The sequence below is a fragment of the Lagopus muta genome, chromosome 3 (genome assembly GCF_023343835.1).
Source record: "Lagopus muta isolate bLagMut1 chromosome 3, bLagMut1 primary, whole genome shotgun sequence".
In the NCBI taxonomy this organism is placed as follows: domain Eukaryota; kingdom Metazoa; phylum Chordata; class Aves; order Galliformes; family Phasianidae; genus Lagopus; species Lagopus muta.
In genome coordinates this window covers 48,865,101-48,882,225 of record NC_064435.1, presented here as the reverse complement: position 1 = coordinate 48,882,225, position 17,125 = coordinate 48,865,101, and the positions used below count along the sequence as shown (strand labels likewise).

At 39.3% G+C, this 17,125-nt stretch overlaps 1 protein-coding gene across 25 annotated transcripts in view; it reads left to right on the top strand.

Annotated features, from left to right (window-relative positions):
- EPB41L3 (erythrocyte membrane protein band 4.1 like 3) overlaps positions 1 to 17,125 on the top strand; it is a 136,371-nt gene that overhangs the window by 66,260 nt on the left and 52,986 nt on the right. For 24 of the 25 annotated variants that reach the window (XM_048939184.1, XM_048939183.1, XM_048939191.1 and 21 more), the window contains exons 2-3: positions 6,969 to 7,180; positions 12,142 to 12,339. In XM_048939184.1, the coding sequence (XP_048795141.1) occupies positions 6,980 to 7,180; positions 12,142 to 12,339 (399 nt within the window). In that variant the 5' untranslated portion in view covers positions 6,969 to 6,979. The remainder of the gene's footprint in view (positions 1 to 6,968; positions 7,181 to 12,141; positions 12,340 to 17,125) is intronic. The other variant, XM_048939193.1, reaches the window with a different exon arrangement.

Genomic DNA, 17,125 nt, shown 5'->3' with positions numbered 1-17,125 from the left:
TTTCCAATCACATTATTTTTATAGGGTTAGAAATCCTTCAGTGTGTTCCACTAACTTCTCATCTATTAAAAATATGCTGTCCTTAAGTTTTCCGTCCTTACTTTCCTCTGTAAGATCAGGTGCTGTGTTAGATCTTTTCATTTATTTGAGACCTTATCTAGCCTGTTTGGCATCTGGAAAGTGGTGGCTAATGGTTTAGAGATGCTTGCTGGCAGTTCCTGAAGCACTGTAGGGATGTTTTTTAAGGCTTTCTGATGACATGATAACCCATAATTTCCTGATGTCTTAATCTCTTCTTTCCTTATTTCATCCTGCACTTGCATGTCCTCTGTGTTAGGTTGAAAGATGTGCTGAGTATCTCATTGCAGGTAGCCTCTGTGAAGAGGCATTGAATAATTTAGCCTTCACTGTGTCACGTTTGTGTTAAGTAAGGTACCTGTTTTTCCCTTTTAATGTATTTATAGAATTTATCTTATCTTTTATCATTTGCTCTGCCCTTACTGGTTGTAAGCCACTTTGCATCTTAGTCTTCATCTCTCCTTTTATGTCTGTGGTGTTCTTTTATTATCACCATATGATGTGTCCTTGGTTCTGCTTTGGAGTACAGTCCCTTTTGTTGTTGTTTTTTCCCTGTCATTTAAAAGCTCTTGATACTTCCTATCTCCACCCTGGGTAAGAAGAGCACAGTCTCTCCAGGAACTCCTGTTTCGTTTCATTTCATTTCATTTCATCAGACCCTGTGGGAAGCAGCAGCGAAGGGGCCCACACATGCTTGGGATGTGGGAGGTTTGGATCTTTATGGACAAGTCTGCCATAGTCTCTTTGACAGCTCTCCTAAAAATGTGGGTTGGCCACAGGTGTCTCCTCTGTCTCCTTCTGATACCTTACTCAAGTAGTAGCTCAGTTTTTTCTTCTTTCATCTTCATCAAGAAAATCTAAATAAATCTGTATCATGCACCTTCCAAGAAGGACAGACAAATAGTTTAAGTCATACGATAGCTTCTAACACCTTCACCCACCTTAGCTGTTGTATTAATTCCTGCTGGTTCTTCCTGAAATCTCATCTGCACAAATGCTTTGAGTCTATGACTTATGCCACCATGTCTTCTAAATCCCTGGTGCCACAATAGGAGCTCATCCTGGTATTTCCTTATGTTTAGCAGCTTTTTCTATTGATTTTCTTATTGTCTCTCTTGTTATTACCTTTTTGATTTTTGTCTTGAACGTGTTTTTTTTGTTTTAGTTTAGTTTTGGGGTTTTTTTGCATGTGCCGATTCTGATGTGTGTTTATGTTTAGGTATATACATCCATCATCTAGTTATGTTTAAGATGTAATCTTAAGTTCTTAAATAGGTCCACTGTGTTTGTGAGTATAGGGTTTGCATGTACTGGGGGCTGGAATCTCATAGCTATTACATACAGTCTTTGTTAGGCTTTTTGTGGCCTAGGTCTTCTCTGCATGAGGACAAAATTCATAGAAATTAAAGACTATCAAAAAAATTTTCCTTTTCTTGATGAGAAACTAAGGAATGAAAGAAGCTGATACTAAAAGCAGTTTCATGAAAACAGTTTATATTTGAAGAATAGAAGACGACAATCTGGCATAGAATCTTTTCTTAAATCATGTATTGACATTTCTGTTACTGTTCTCAGTGGCAGTATTCTTCTCCATATGGTCTTCTCATCAGCATCTCATCGTTATTGTATAAATACGTCTCTCATTATGTAAAACATTATTTTTAAAATATGGAATCATTATTATATTATGTAACTTCCAAAGTTGGATCTTTACAGTGATTTATTGTGCTTTTCATAATTTGTAATTAAAGAAGAACTTTCCACAAAGAGAATTAATTAGATCAAAGAAGCATTTAAGTGTAAACCATTAGTCTTTGTATTACAGGAAATAGTTAGTGGCTATGTATAGTTCATTTAATTATACTGGGTTCAATTTTGTTTAGTCACTGTATCTTGATTTGTTTTGAAGTTAATTTGCAATTTCTTCTGTAATGTGATTTCAGTTTACTTAATATCAGATATATATAAATATGTGCTACTGCAAATAAATAAAGATTTATTAATGACTTCAAGGTAAATTAAACCACAGCCTCTGCTGTAAATTGGCTGTGAATTCAGTTGCTCAATATATGGGTATGCAGAAGATCTACAGTCTTAGAAAGGGAGGCAAGAAGTCAAATGACTTGTTAAATGTATGGATATATGTTGTAGATTGCAACTCTCATTTAATGGAGGGAACCAGATGACAGAGAATCAATGAATTATAGCATGGCATGGGAGATGTGCTCCAAACCCTCTGCTAATCTTCATGGTCCTTGTTTGGACTCTCTCCAACAGCTCCACAGTCTTTTTCATTCTGGTGGCCCCAGATGTGGATGCAGTACTGCAGACGGGGCATTACAAGAACAGAGTAGAGGGAAATATTCCCTCGCACTACTAGTCACTGCTCTTTTGATGTAGCCCAGGATACAGCTGGCCTTCTGGGCTGCAAGTGCATTGATGGCTTGCATCAAACTTTCATTCATCAGGGCATAACCTGGGCTTGATCTGGTGAGATAATTGTTGGTAAAGGTGAATGTGCTTTTGGTTCTCATATGAAGAACCAGTTTTCAGTCCATGACTAGCAAGGTAATGGCAATGGTACTGTCTCAAATGGCAATATATCGATAGCTCTAGATAATAGTAACTGGGTGTGCTGTAAGGTTTTCGGATGCAAGCTCTGCACAAGTGGTTTGCAGCATTAGTAGCATCTGTATTATGTTTGGACTGGACTGATCTTTTGGAATCTTGACCTGTGGGATTGTAAACCAAACTTAGATATCCAAGAACACATCTGGGTTGCATAGTATTACCACATTTGTATAAGGTAGTGCTCTTAGTTTCTTTTCATTAGTTTGTTTTCTGTTGACTGGAATGAGGAATTTGATACAGGGCTTGTGCTGGCAACAGAATAAGTTCAAGGGACTTCAGTGATGTTTTTCTTCCTGTCCTGGAATTCACATTAGAAGTTGTGATTTTGGTATATAACTAGATGAGGTAAATAACGAATAGAATACAACTAACAAACACTTCTCTGATTTAATTTATTTGATAAGTGTGCAGATACCACTAGCTATTCGGTCAAATGCAAATTTCATAAAAACAAAAGTAGGGTTATATCTGTATTACTGGATTTCTTAAGATTAATGTTATTTCTTCAAGTAAGTACCTGCTTCTTCCTAGGAAGATTGTTATGCCATTTATAAAGCAGTGATATGCTTGAAAAGTTTTTTACAGATAAACAATCATTTTCTGAGGAAGGCAAAATAACCTAATGCTTTGCGCTAAAAGAGAGAAATGTTTTGCTGTCTTGCAGCTTACGTATTTTCAGCCTGCGCTAGGTGGAATGAGACACATCTTAAAAATCTGATGAATTCAAATGGTATCCTGGGGTCCATGAGGAGAGGAGTGGCCAGCAGAAACAGGGAGGTGATTGTCCCTCTCTACTCTGCTCTTGTGAGTCCCCATTTGGAGTACTGTATCCAGGTCTGGGGCCCCCAATACAAGAAAGACAGGGAGCTGTTGGAGAGGGTCCAGAAGAGGGCCACAAAGATGATCAGAGGGTTGGAGCACCTCACCTACAAACACAGGCTGAGGGAATTGGGCTTGTTCAGCCTGGAAGAAAGAAGGCTGCAGGGTGACCTCATTGCAGCCTTTCAGTACTTAAAGGGAGCCTACAAACAGGAGGGGAATCAACTCTTGAAAGGGTAGATAACAGCAGGACAAGGGGAAATGGTTTTAAGTTGAAGGAGGAAAGATTCAGTTTGGATGTCAGGGGAAGTTCTTTACTGTGAGAGTGATGAAGTGCTGCAACAGGCTGCCTGGAGATGTTGTGGATGCCTCGTCCCTGGAGGTGTCCAAGGCCAGGTTGGATGGGGCCCTGGGCAGCCTGGTCTAGTATTAAATTGTGTTGTGGCACGGGGGTTGGAGATTCATGATCCTTGAGGTCCCTTCCAGTCCAGGCCATTCTGTGATTCTGTGAATTCATAAGAAATTGCTTTAAAAATGTGTTTGCTTTACTTCTGTTTACATCTGTAAGATAACAATGTGAAATTAATAGTATTTGGTTCTGAGTATTTGTTGCTAAACATACTAGTGTGTGTAGGGAAATGTTTGGAAATGGGTAACCTTGGGTTAATTAAATCCATCTGGTGGCTGACTAATGACAGGAATACTGTGTCTAGGGAATCATTTAATGCTACAAGATTTGATAATGCACCAGAAGTTTTCTAACAAAGCAGTCTTAGAGTAAACTAGGACTCGCATGTAACTGGAGTGAAAACCAGTCCCGCAGAGCAGCTCATAGAATTGCAAAGGTCTGTTTCAGGCAGAAATGTCCCAGAAGAACTGAGGAACAACATTTTTTGTTCCTTGAGATGTAAAATTGTGGCTGGGACGTGATGTGAAACTTTTTTTTGAGTTTGTGCTTCAAGGAGTTGACTTTTATGGGACTAATTTAAATGAATGTTTCCTAGCTCGCTAAAATCCAGGAACAAATATCTTCATTAGGAAAGAAGCTATATAGGGTGAAAACAGCTTCCAGAGGCACTGTGGTAAAAAGTGAAGAAAGGCAGAAATGTAATTTGTGTCAGCTGGCAAGATATCTGATCCTATGTAGATCAATGCCTGAAGATACTGCTGTTGACGGTGTTTTAAAGCAGCAGCTGTGACTGTTCTTTTTCTGTTTCAGTGCTCTAACTACATGTAATATACAGAAGAAAAAGAAGACTTTGTACTAACGCCTTCATGCATTTATACTTTATCTTTGTCATCTGTATTGTTGACTGATTTTGTATTGATTTTGTAGCTGTAAGTTAGCTTTTTTGTTACTTGCCAGTTCAAAATTTCTGGGAAAAAACAACAACAACAAATGCAGTTTGTTGTTACTGAGTTAATTGTTTGATTAATTTGCATTTAATGTTTTCTTGCACTTACACAGAACATGGTCTAGAGGTGGGGGAAGGAACTTCTGAAGTTTGAGGAGACCTGAATGCTTTTAAAGCAAGCCAACCACAATAACATCAGATAAAGAATAGTTTGTTACATGTTGATCTGACAGATGGGCAAAACAAAACCGAGAGATTAACATTATTCTGCAGTTTAATTTTTAAAGCATGCAAAAACAGTGGCTTAATAGAATTGAATATGGAGAATGAGTTTGCTCTACATGTGAGGAACTTGCCTAAGCTTCCTTTGTAGCGAGTACAACAAAATAGCACTAGTAAGTGATTTATCTCAGCTTAAAGCAGACATCTAAAATAGGTCAGATGAATCACGCTTTGAAATGTCTGTTTTTCTCCTCTGAGTATGGAATGAGTTTAAAGTGACCATCTCAGATGTGTACATCCAGGAGTTGGATTAGATAGATACCTTCCAGGCTGTCACGTTTTACAAAGCAGTGGATAATTACTGCTTTTTGTAGAGGCTGAAGGCAACTGTTTAAGTAATACATTTCTAAAGGGTGTTTTTCTTACAGCTGTGGCAGCTTAAGTGTAGAAATTTGATGTATTCTTAATGAAGTACGTCATGTGTTAGGACTTTGAAAATGTGCCCTGAAACATAAATCTACCGTATGCATTGCATATTTCACCCTTGTGAGTATTGGTGTGCAGCAGGTATGACCATTCACCCACATCCACATGGGCACTGCAAAAACCGATTGCGAGCTGAATGCTGTGAATTAGCTGTACGGAGAATTGTGTTCCCTGGAGACCTTAGCCTTGAGAGGACACAATGCATAAATGAGTTTGAAAATACAAATTGACCTCATTTACAGTGTTTTCTGTCAAGCAATGCAGCTTATTAAACATTCTGACTACATCAAAAAGGAATCCTTTTCTTTTCCTGTAATCTTCAGCAAGTCTGTTTCTCCTAGTAAACATTGTAGTGTAAGTTGACAACCGATAGTGACTTCAGAGCGGATGAATTAGCAGATGTATACTGTGTGAAACTGCACATAGTTACACAGTAGTTATGGTTACCAGGTTAAAGAAATTGCAGTCAGTTTTGAGTTGCCTAAAAGTGAAGTGCTGGAATACTTTCATAGTTATCATGGACTTGTACGTGTAACAAAACTCCAAATATGCTCTATTTCCTGAACTGACATTCTGCTTATTCAAATTCTTGTTTTCGTGTGGGAATGCAGTATTTTGCTTTTATATCGTTTTAAGAATTGAGTGCCAAGCACATGTCTGTAATGAGGCCAGTTGGTTTCAAAGTTCAAGATTTTGAATGAATGTTGCTAATATTTTGATTTGCTTCTGGACAATGCTAAGTTCAGGCATAATTATTAAGAATCATGCAATCATATTAAGAATCACATACTCACTTTTATTTAAATCTAACTTTTAGAATGACTTAGTGGAAGTATTTTTTTCATTTTTTTTTAATGGATGCTTCATCACTGAAAAGGTGCGGGTGAATTCAAGCAGGTCGGATGGAATTGGTCACAAAAACATGATACGTTTGCATTGCTCTTGGGCCCATTTCAATGTTTCCAGCATCTGCATTGCTGAGAAACATAAGAATGACTTGAGTCTGTTTCCAAAAGCAGTGCAGGTGTTGAGAGGTGTTGAGGAGTTCAAGCCCAGTTGACTCAAATGTAAAGAATGAAAGACTGAATGTTTCTAAAAGTTTCCACAAGCTTAGAAACTCAAGCTACTGTGAGTTGTGTTGGAATTCAGGCACTAACACCACCTTTTTTCAGCGTGGTTTACTCTCTTTTAATGAACTAGGTAGAGTGGCACTTCTGCATTTAACTTCAACATAATTCCTGTAATATTGTCTGTATATTATAAGGAATATAATAAGAATGAATAGGGTAAGATTTTACAGAACTATGCTCTTTTTTAGCTTACAAATGAATTGGCTGCATGATCTTGCTCAGTCGATCTGCTCACCTTGTTTTCTAGAATAACCAACCATGACGACAGAGTCGGGATCAGATTCTGAGTCCAAGGACAAAGAGCAGGACCAGCAAGAAGCCCCTGCACAGCCAGGGGCAGCAGCAGAAGGCCCGCCGCAGCAGCAGCAGGAGCAGCAACAGCTGAGTGAAGAGCACCAAAACGCACTTGAGCAGTTCTCAGCTGTGGCAGCACACAGCACGCCAGTGAGGAAAGAGCAGGTAGGAAAGCTGTGCACGATTGCTCCTGGAAAACAGTGAGCCTGTTCGGTGTGATGTTGTAGATCTTCTTGGTTGGTCTTCTGTGTTTAAACATAATAACCCTCATGCAGGATGTCTGGAAGTTCATGTCTTTCTACCTTCATTGTGCTGCTTTGGGCTGATCTTACTAAGTGAGAAATGCTTTCCATCTCACATTTGTGTTATGTAGCAAACAGTGCCAACTTTTAAGAAGCTAAAAATGTTTTCAGAGTTCATTTTTTATTTGACACCTGCTGAAAACTGATTTCATGCTTGCTTGTCTGATGTGTGGGCCATGAAGAGTCTGTGGTCTGTTAAGCTTCTTGTAGTACTGAAATGACTGCATTATAATTGCTCTAACTTCTCACGTAATAGGTTTTAGAAGAGCTATCACATGATTTTTCCATTTGGTTCATTGTCACACTTATTAAATTTGTGGCGGCTGCTTTCTTCTCCTGTTAACAATTTCCAGTCAATAGGATTAACAGGCATTGTTATTCATTGGTAAATGACACAAAAATTAATGAGGTACCTGCAAATCACATCCCTTAGATCCGTAAGGTTATGACTTCCCCTCCCTCCCCCTTTGATGGCATTCACCTTTGAAGAATGGAATAAGCTACTCATGCTCCTCTGTTCTTTACAAAGAAAAAAAATCGGGTACTTTGTGAGGTCTTGTTATTTTTCCTTGTTAGAAGGCAGTGCTGGTAGACCAAGCAGAAGTAAGACATTACTTACCAACACTGTGCATGTTCCACTGAAGCTGCTTGAGGCTGGCTGTGCTCTTGGCTTTTAATTCTTTTTTCTGCAGAACTACAGCCCAAACTTAATGTTGGTGAAGGGAAAAAAATGAGCATAAGCTGTCCCATATACAAGCAAAGCCTTTAATATCTCCCACATTTAGTTCTTGGGAGAACGAGTGCTCCTGGGACCAAATTAAAAGAGATGTCTGACTTCCTTTATTCCAAGATGTAGACATGGCAGGACAGATTTCTGATATCTGATACTTACTGCTATTGAAGATCAACCTTTTTTTTTCTTTTTTTTCTTGGTTGCTAATCATTTGTATCAGGGCCAGAAGTTACCTGTAGTTAGTCTGGGGAAAATAGAGAGGGCTGCTTTCTAGGAGAGAAGAGCACTACACAAGCAAATCACTAATGTAAAATTCAGTTCTTTCAGGCTTAGGCTTAAGTATTATCTTTTTTTTTTTTTCTTCCAGACCACTTAAAAGCAGTACTGGCCAACAGAACTATTGCCAGTGTGTTCGTTAAAAAGCGAGAAATTGTGGGATTAATGGATATCATTTTCTGTCTTGCTGTCATTTGTTCTTCCATGGTGGGATCAGTATGGAGTAAGCTTGTGGTTTTTATTATCGCTTGTATAAGAGAATCTTAGGAAGAAAGATTGAAATTACTGATCCGTAACAGTGACTTTTTGTTTTCATACCATACACATGAGAAAAAATATTTTAATAAAAACAAAAAGGCTTCTTCACAGTGGGATTGCAGTTACTACAGAAATTAATTATTTCATGAAACATGATAATGTAATCTTACTGTCTTCCTCCCTTTTTGTCTACTTGAAGACCAACACATTCACGTGTTGAATGCTAATGTTTCTAGAAACTATCATAAATAGACGGGATTCATGCACTGTGCAAGTTTGGTAATCATAGAAACATAAAATATCCAGGGTTGAAAAGGACCACAATGATCACCCAGTTTCAACCCCCCTGCTATGTGCAGGGTCGCCAACCAGCAGACCAGGCTGCTCAGAGCCACATCCAGCCTGGCCTTGAATGCCTCCAGGGATGGGGCATTTACAACCCCCTTGGCAACGTGTTCCAGTGTGTCCCTTGCCCTCCGTGTGAAAAACTTCCTCCTAATATGTAACCTAACCTCCCTGTCTTGGTTTAAAACCATTCCCCCTTGTCCTATCACTATCATAAACAGTCGTACTCCCTACACCGTCCCTTCAAGTACTGGAAGGCCACAATGAGTCTCCCTGGAACCTTCTCTTCTCCAAACTAAACAAGACCACTTCCCTCAACCTTTCATTTTGTACCCAAGTTGTGAAACATCCAAGATCATTACTGCTAAATTCTGTAACTCCAAGGGCTTGATGTGAGGGAGCATTCCATCTTCAAAAGGGGATAATCATACTGTTTCATAGTGAGATATATCAATGCAAATAAAGATGAAAAGCTTATGCTCAAAAAATGCAAACCCTGAAGCAATTTGTGCTTCACTATAATTTAGTCTGTAACACTGAAAATGCTGTAAAAATGTCTGTTGCAGGAGTGAACAGGATTCCGGGAAGAATATAGTTATGCTTGCAGAGTTCAGAATAATCCACTGAGTACGTGGGATTTTCACTGGCCACTTTTTTTTTTTTTTTTTTTTTTTTTTTCCCCCCTAAATAACACAATGTCAGTTTTCTTTAGGAAGAAGAGGCTTAATTCACTCTGAAGGTACCTCAGTGCCTGAACAAATCAGCGTAGTTCATGAGGTCTTCTCTAATAGTTCTTGGCATATTTTGTTCTCCAGACAAATGAGAGAAAATCCATTGTATGATTTTAACCTAGACAGATTCTCCTGATCTTAATGTCAGTAGGAGTCTAGCAAACAAAATAATGTCAATAATAGTTTGGTTTTTTTTAAATATATTTATAAATAAGCAAACGCCTGCTTTGCTCTTTAGCTACAAAGTATCTTCATGAAGGAAAATAATCAACAATCCATAGTGGTTCAAAGAAGTTGTTTGCATGCTGAAGAGGCTTCTAAAATATAACAGGCTGCTGGGTGCCCTTGCTGTTGTGGATTTATCTTTCAAGCAGTTTTCCTATCTTCTTTAAAAAGATTAATTCCATGGATCTGTTGTTTTGTTTGTTGTTGTTTTTAATTTAAGGGGTTTTTTTTTGTGCTAGGAAGAAGTTTACTCTCACATGAGAAGTCTAATGAGCCACCTGCAATGATGGCATAGTTCTTACAGCCCTGGGATGACTTTTGCACCTGTAGATGTGCAAATGCATCTTCTGTGGTAAATTTCCTTAAGAAAACATGTAGAAGTCATCAGAATGCCTCTTCCCATTAGTGCTAGGTCCCTAAGAGGAGACATCTTGAGCCTCGTTTTTCTCATTGTGCTTAAGTCCAACTGCTTGTCAGCTGGCCTCTGTGATTGTAGAGCGGTGGCTTGGCCTCAAGTCTCTTTGGAAGCTGGAGGCACTCTCCCTCATTCTCATGGCCACGGTGAGCATTTAAACCCCAGAAAACAACTAATCTTGTGATGTATGTTGTGCCTTCATCTACTGCCAGCTTTCAAGGCATGCAAGGACCTTGGTGTCTGGACATTCAAGTGCTGGGAGGAGAAAGGAGGAGAAAGTCCTCCAGGTCTGCAGATAGACAGGGGAATAGCCAGCTGATGGATTTTTAAAGCGGCTTCTTTGCTCTGCTCCGTATCATCTTTGTCCTTCTTTCTTTTTATCTCCATACTCAGGAATGCCCAGCAGACCTTTGCTCTGCCCTCCCTTGTGTAGGGAAAGGAGGAGCATGGGGCTGCAGTTGCATCTTTGCCTTGGTGGGAGTTAGTGCTCTCACTGATTCTAAACGCTCCTTTTCCCTATTCACCTAAATAAAAAGGGAAAGCTTACAGCTTGTTTGGATGAAATCTCTTGGGGAAAGTTCTCTGTGGTTTAGTGACATGCTGTTGTTGCTGGTTATATCATGCAAGGTTGTTTTGGTCTCAAAGCAGATTAAAGCCTTTCAGTGGATTTGCTCTTCTCTCGTGAAGGCTTATTACATGCAGTGAATGGAAACAGATGAAGGATTAATTTATATTATTTCCAGTGCTGCTTGTTTCTTCTTACACAGAAATCATTCAGAGCCAGGCCTGTTATTTTTTCTACTGTAGTGAGATAACTGAAACATTTCTTAAATGTATGTTTTTAAAGCGCTACCTTAGGTATTAGTGCACTCCTGTTGTGATTTTGCTTGGAGGCTATCAGGGGCATAACTGATTTGAAAGGTAATGACTGCTGCATAGTGCTGTTGCTAGGAAGGGTGAAATGCAGTAGAGCTGTTCTGGCTTTCATCTGTTGCAGTGAAAAGGACCACGAGCTGTGCTGCATCGCAGTGACTCTTCAAATGGTCTGACCCACAGATAAGCCCAAGCAAAAGGAACAGTAATTGTTTCTTCTCTACCCTTTCCCCTGCAGAATGTTTGTCTTTCAAATGATCTACTTCTTGCCAGCTTAAAGGACTTACTGAGCATCTGCAGAGAGCACAACTCAGCCTCTCATCTTGTAGTTATCATCCATTAGCCAGCCAGCCGCACATAAAAGATGTTTGGCCTCTTATTTCCATCCTGTTTGCTTAACCCTTCGCTCAGGTGTTTGGGGAGCCCTTCTCTCTCCAAGGCACATCAGAACCCTTCTGCAAGTTCTCGCGGTCATTGACTGGTCAGGCCTCTCATTCAGGGCAGCTTTTCTCATAGACAAAATTAGTGGAAATCTGATGGTCTTTTCCTATTCCATATGACGCCATGAAAACGCTATGTGATTTAGTAGATACAGCACTTTAAGGTTATAATCTGTGGGAATATTGACTCGCTACAATGTTTACTCTTTGTTTAGCATTTTCAGTAGACCAAAAAAAAAAAAACAAAAGGTCCAAGAAGTTTCAGAGGGATTTTCTAAGTATAAAGGAAGTAGAAACCTAAATTATTTTCATGCATGTCCCTCCTCCGTGATTATTCTGTACCTTTTGGAGTGGGGAGGAAGGGTTGGAAGTAATACAGGGAGTCTTTTCAATGGCAAAAAGTCTACTGTGCATCATGGACCCTCTCATCCAGTCACCATTCTAAAGCTACATCTGCCAGAAGTGGAGTGTGTAATGCGTTGCACTGCACGATTGGTTTGTCTCAGTTATCTTTCTTTCTTTTTCTAGCCCACAGACAAAGAACAGGAGTTTGCAGCTGCAAGTGCAAAACAGCTTGAATATCAACAGTTAGAGGACGACAAGCTCTCTCAAAAATCATCATCAAGCAAACTTTCCAAGTCTCCTCTAAAGATTGTCAAGAAACCTAAAAATATGCAGTGCAAAGTGACGCTTCTGGATGGATCTGAATATGCATGTGAAGTAGAGGTAAATTGCTTTTCTCTGTTTTTTTTTCATTCTATCTAGAGGAAAATATTTGAAATTAGACTTGCAGGTTAATATTAAAAAAAAAAAAAAAAAATTTAAAACTGAGTTCCCATTTTAAGCAAAAATATGGACGGCCAGATATTTCATCGATGCCATGCACGTAGACGTTTCCATTATTTTTCCTGGAGATAGAATACATTGCAGAGATTTTATCTTCAGTGGGGAATAGCGAACAGTCCTTGGAGCAGCCAGGGACTATGGATTAATATTGTGTTAGCATGTGCCACTACAAAATGCAGAAAATGAATTATTGAGGATGCAACTGCGGGTACCTCTACAACACAGCTTACTCTTTGGCACATGGCTAGATCCCTACGAAAAGCTACTTTACACGTCTGTAAGGTTCAGCTACAGTGAAAGGAGTCCTTCCCCAGCCAAGAGATAGGATGTGGCGTTCACTTGCTTTATCCACTGGAGAGAAAAAGTACATACAAAGGGTTTTAGTAGGCTGAGGAGGCTGAGCATCTGTTTCTGAACACATTTCAGAAAATCATTTAGGAAAATGAAGGTGAAGTTCTCATCTTGGGTAATACTAAAGTTCTGTTGCTTTTTCAACAAAAATCTGGTGCTGCACTATGAGAAACAATGTCACATTTCAGAAAAATGATATCATATTTTTGAAGTACTCCGTAAGTGAGCTTGCTATATTCTCTAACACTGGAAAAAGTATATGTTGGTATATTCAAAGATCTAGCAAACTACAGAAATCAGTAAATTCCCCAAAGTGAATTCCTTAAAAGAAGGGAAAGCGGGAACATGCCAACTGAACATTTATTGTTTCCATTCCTTGTGTTTTACACACATAAGTGCATCTTTCAGTGTGGACGGTGTTAGAGATTTGACAGTTGGTAGAGGGAAGTTAGAAGGTTCATCCTTTGTTGTCAGCTTCCATTTTGCAGTTCTACATGTCCTGCTTCTGCCTACTGAAGTCTATAAAGCAGTGTAATTTAGAAGGACTGGAAATTTAGAAATGTCCTTTTGAGCTAGAATACCAGCTCTGTCAGTGAATTTTGTTTTGGAAGTGAGCCAGATATTTATCTCTCCAGAAGCATATTCCCTAGTCAGGGAGTTGGGGATCATTATAGAATCCATCAGTTACTCTATAGAGTGGTTGCAAATGACAAATGCTTTTATATATATTAAATATTCATATCACTTAAAGGAGATTATTGCTCTCAAGTAGAACACAACCTACAGCTTATCAATTATGTGTTCATCCAGTTAATGACCTGACAGCTGAAATAGCACATACTCAGAGATTTAGATGCTTCTGACATGGGTTTGGTTAATTCATTATCCCTTTGCAGTCCGTTGTTTTACAGCTCCCTCTTTCCTATGCCGTATTCAATGCTGAGAGTCTTCAACAGCTTCCAATGTTTCTTTCAGTCTCTCTCATGCCCAGAACATTGCATATGTGACACCAGGGTATTTTATGTTGTATGAGATATATCTGCAAAGCATGGGATAGTGGAGGTAACTTCAAAAAGGAGGTTAACAGCAGTTCATCTAATGTGTTATTCTTTCAGTGAAAGGATCTGAAGTAAATGCCAGATAAAGGATCTCTCCTGTGGCCCTACAATATTACTGCCAGTGTGTTGTATCTATCCTGACCCAGAAAGTCTTTCATGCAGTAAGTCATTACAAGCCAAAACCAGGTTAAATAGCTAACCCAACCTGTTAATTTATCCTTTTCCAAAAACATAAAACAGAAGCATTACCATCTGTACTGCCACCACACTTCTCAGCTGGGAGCCTATGGATAGGATCAGCCAGCTTATTTAAGAGCGGTGGTTCCCTTCCAAGATGCAATGGATACCTAATGGCATTTTATGTGTCTGGGAACAGCTGTGTGCTTTTGGAACAGAAGTGTTTGTTGTACACTGAAGTTCTTACTAACAGTGTCAAAGTAGAGCAGCAGCCTAATATGGTTCCCTCATGCCCTAAAGCAGCTGGAGATTTCTAATGGGTACTCAGAGGAGCTGGCATAGTCTGCATGGGTGGTGCTGGCTGTTTTCCACTGAGATGTCCACCCCTCCTGTAAGCTGTTCTCCTTGCACTGTTCATGGCGCTCTCCCACCTGGCACCAGGACCAGAAATATTTTGTCAAAAGTGGCCAGGTCCATAGTTGGTGCAAAAGCTGCTCAGGCAAAGAGAACGCTAAGGACTTCTTTGTTAAGCAAGTGAGGTCTACATACTGCTTTTATCTTTACTTCTTCAAACCAAAAATGTAAGATCATAGAATCATTGAATAATTAAGGTTGGAAAAGACCTATGAGATCATCTAGTCCAACTGTCAACCAACCACCAATATTGCCCACTAAACCATGTCCCTAAGAACTGCCCTTTCCTGAAACATCTCCAGGGAAGAAGATTCAAGACTGCAAACTGAATTCAGATAACCTTAACAAAGGCATTAGTTGAGGTTTTTCTGAAGGTATGTGAAAACAAGCAGAAATAACTTCTCTGAATTTCTCCCACTTTAAGTAGGGGTTTTCAAGTGCTCTACTACATTTACACTATTTCTAGGATTTATTTTTCTCATCTTCCTTCTCTGCCTCATCTCATTTTTCTGTTGTCTAGACTGCTGCATTTTAATTAAAAGACTGAACTGGAACAAGCTGTCATCCTCTCCCTTAGATGTTGCCTAACTTGAAGTGTCTTTTTAAAACAGGTTGGAATTTGCCTTCATGATTTCTACTCTAAACATATAGATGTTATTAATCACTGTGTAAGATCAGAAAGCAATAACAACCTTAACCAAATGAAAGGCAAAATGGTTAGATTTCATTTTCAAGGGCACCACTGTCTGAACTCATTGGTAATTTATACTCTTCCTTCGTTCTTCTTCCACTTGGATTTTATGATCACACAGGAAACTAGTAAATGAAAAAAATGTTTCCATAGCAACCTTGCTGTAACAGTGCTGTAGCACTGTGCCAAACAGGTTGAGTTCCTGTATAATTTGGATGCAGTGGAGAATGCTGAAATCTGATGTCTCAAGGAGCATTACTATACTCACTGTTCTTGGTCAATGGAAGTCAGCTGAGGTAGGGGGATTGTTACAAATACACCTGTTGTGTTTTTTTTTCTATCCAGTTTTTGCAGTCCACTACCCAATTCTGCCCACAGCAGTAGCCATTTCTACACGTCTCTGAAAAACAACCGAGAATACCCTACATTTTTAGCAATAGGTTTCCCCACATCTTCAGGGGACTTCAGGGTACCATACTTCAGTGGGAAAGATGAGGTATTCTATTTCCATACATTGGAAACCAGGGTTTATAACCTGAACAGAGGCAAACTGGGATGATCTGGTCACTCTCTGCCTTGCACAAGTGTATGGTAAAACTCCCTGTTGAAGGCAAAATGTGCATGAAGCGAATGGCTTCTCATGTAGCACAGAGTGTTGTGTTTCACATGAATTTTTCTTTTTCCTGAAAAGTGTGAGTGTATGTGGATGCTTCCTTAAAAATTTAATCATTAAGGATGGTTGTTGGACAAGTTGGAAGAACAGGGAATAAGCTCTGCTATCATTGGCAGAACTTAAAAAGTAAAAAAAAAAAAAAAAATTCCAGTCCTTTTTAGATTCTGTACTTCAACACTGCATGTGTTTCTTCTGGTATTCCACATCTCACTTGTAATACCATGTCTCAAGGATAACTCCTTCTGTGTCTCTGTGTTGTGGTGGCAGAAGGAGCAGCCCCGCTGTTCCTTTGCCCCAGGAGGTGTCTCAGCATGGACATATGCTCTGCTTTGCCGTGGACAGTTTAATAATGTTGCCTTTTTACCCATTTTGAGGTAGACGTGAAGGTCAGGAAGGAAATTGCTGTAATAAGATGCACTCTGCTTGCTGAAGGATACAGTTTCAGTTACCCCCTGTGTGGTTTAATTGTTTAATGAATTCCACACAGTCTCTTGCAAACGGCCTTACATGTGAAACTTATTACTGCTTGCAAAAGGGAATTTTTTTAATAAGACTTTTCCTTTTGACCTAGTCGCTGCTTATATTTCAGTTAATTTAATATGAAGAGATTTAGGTTAGGTTCGTGTTAGGTTTTTTTTCCTTACCTGGGACGTGTTTCACTAAATGTGACTAGGCTGGGATGCATTGTTGGCATTATACAGGATGTTTTCTGGCCCCAGACCCACTAATTAGAACTGACTTAGATTAGCCAGGGGATTCAGCTAAGATCTATGTTACCTGACACGTGTCAGTAGGAGTCTGAGTACTGCCTGAATATGTTCCAACTGAATAGAGCTAATATACAACTCCTCTGGCTTACGTTCTCAAAATGCTGTGTACTGCTTTTTATAAGTTAAAGTACTTGTCAATTCAGGAAGCACAGGGTTTTGGAAATCGATACCCATATTGTCCAGCTCGTAATAATGAACTATGAGTCTGAGCCAAACATAAAAGTGTTTATGCTTGCTTTTAGTGCACTTCAAATTTTTTTAAGCTTTTTCACTGAGTTTAAAGAAATCTTTTTAAATTATTTTTATTTTTTAAGACATTTAATGCTGAACCCAGCATTTTTGAAGTGCCACAAGTTGGAGGATGTTCGTGTGGCTCTTCTGAGGCTGGAGCATTTCCTCTTTGCCCAGAGGAGCTCAGCTTCAGTGCCCCAACTGGGAACATCTGGGTTGCACAATACTGAGAGACAAGGTCTGTAAAACCTGGTAGGAAAGCACATCTAGATGGTTAGACAGCTGGATCTCTTGTATTTCC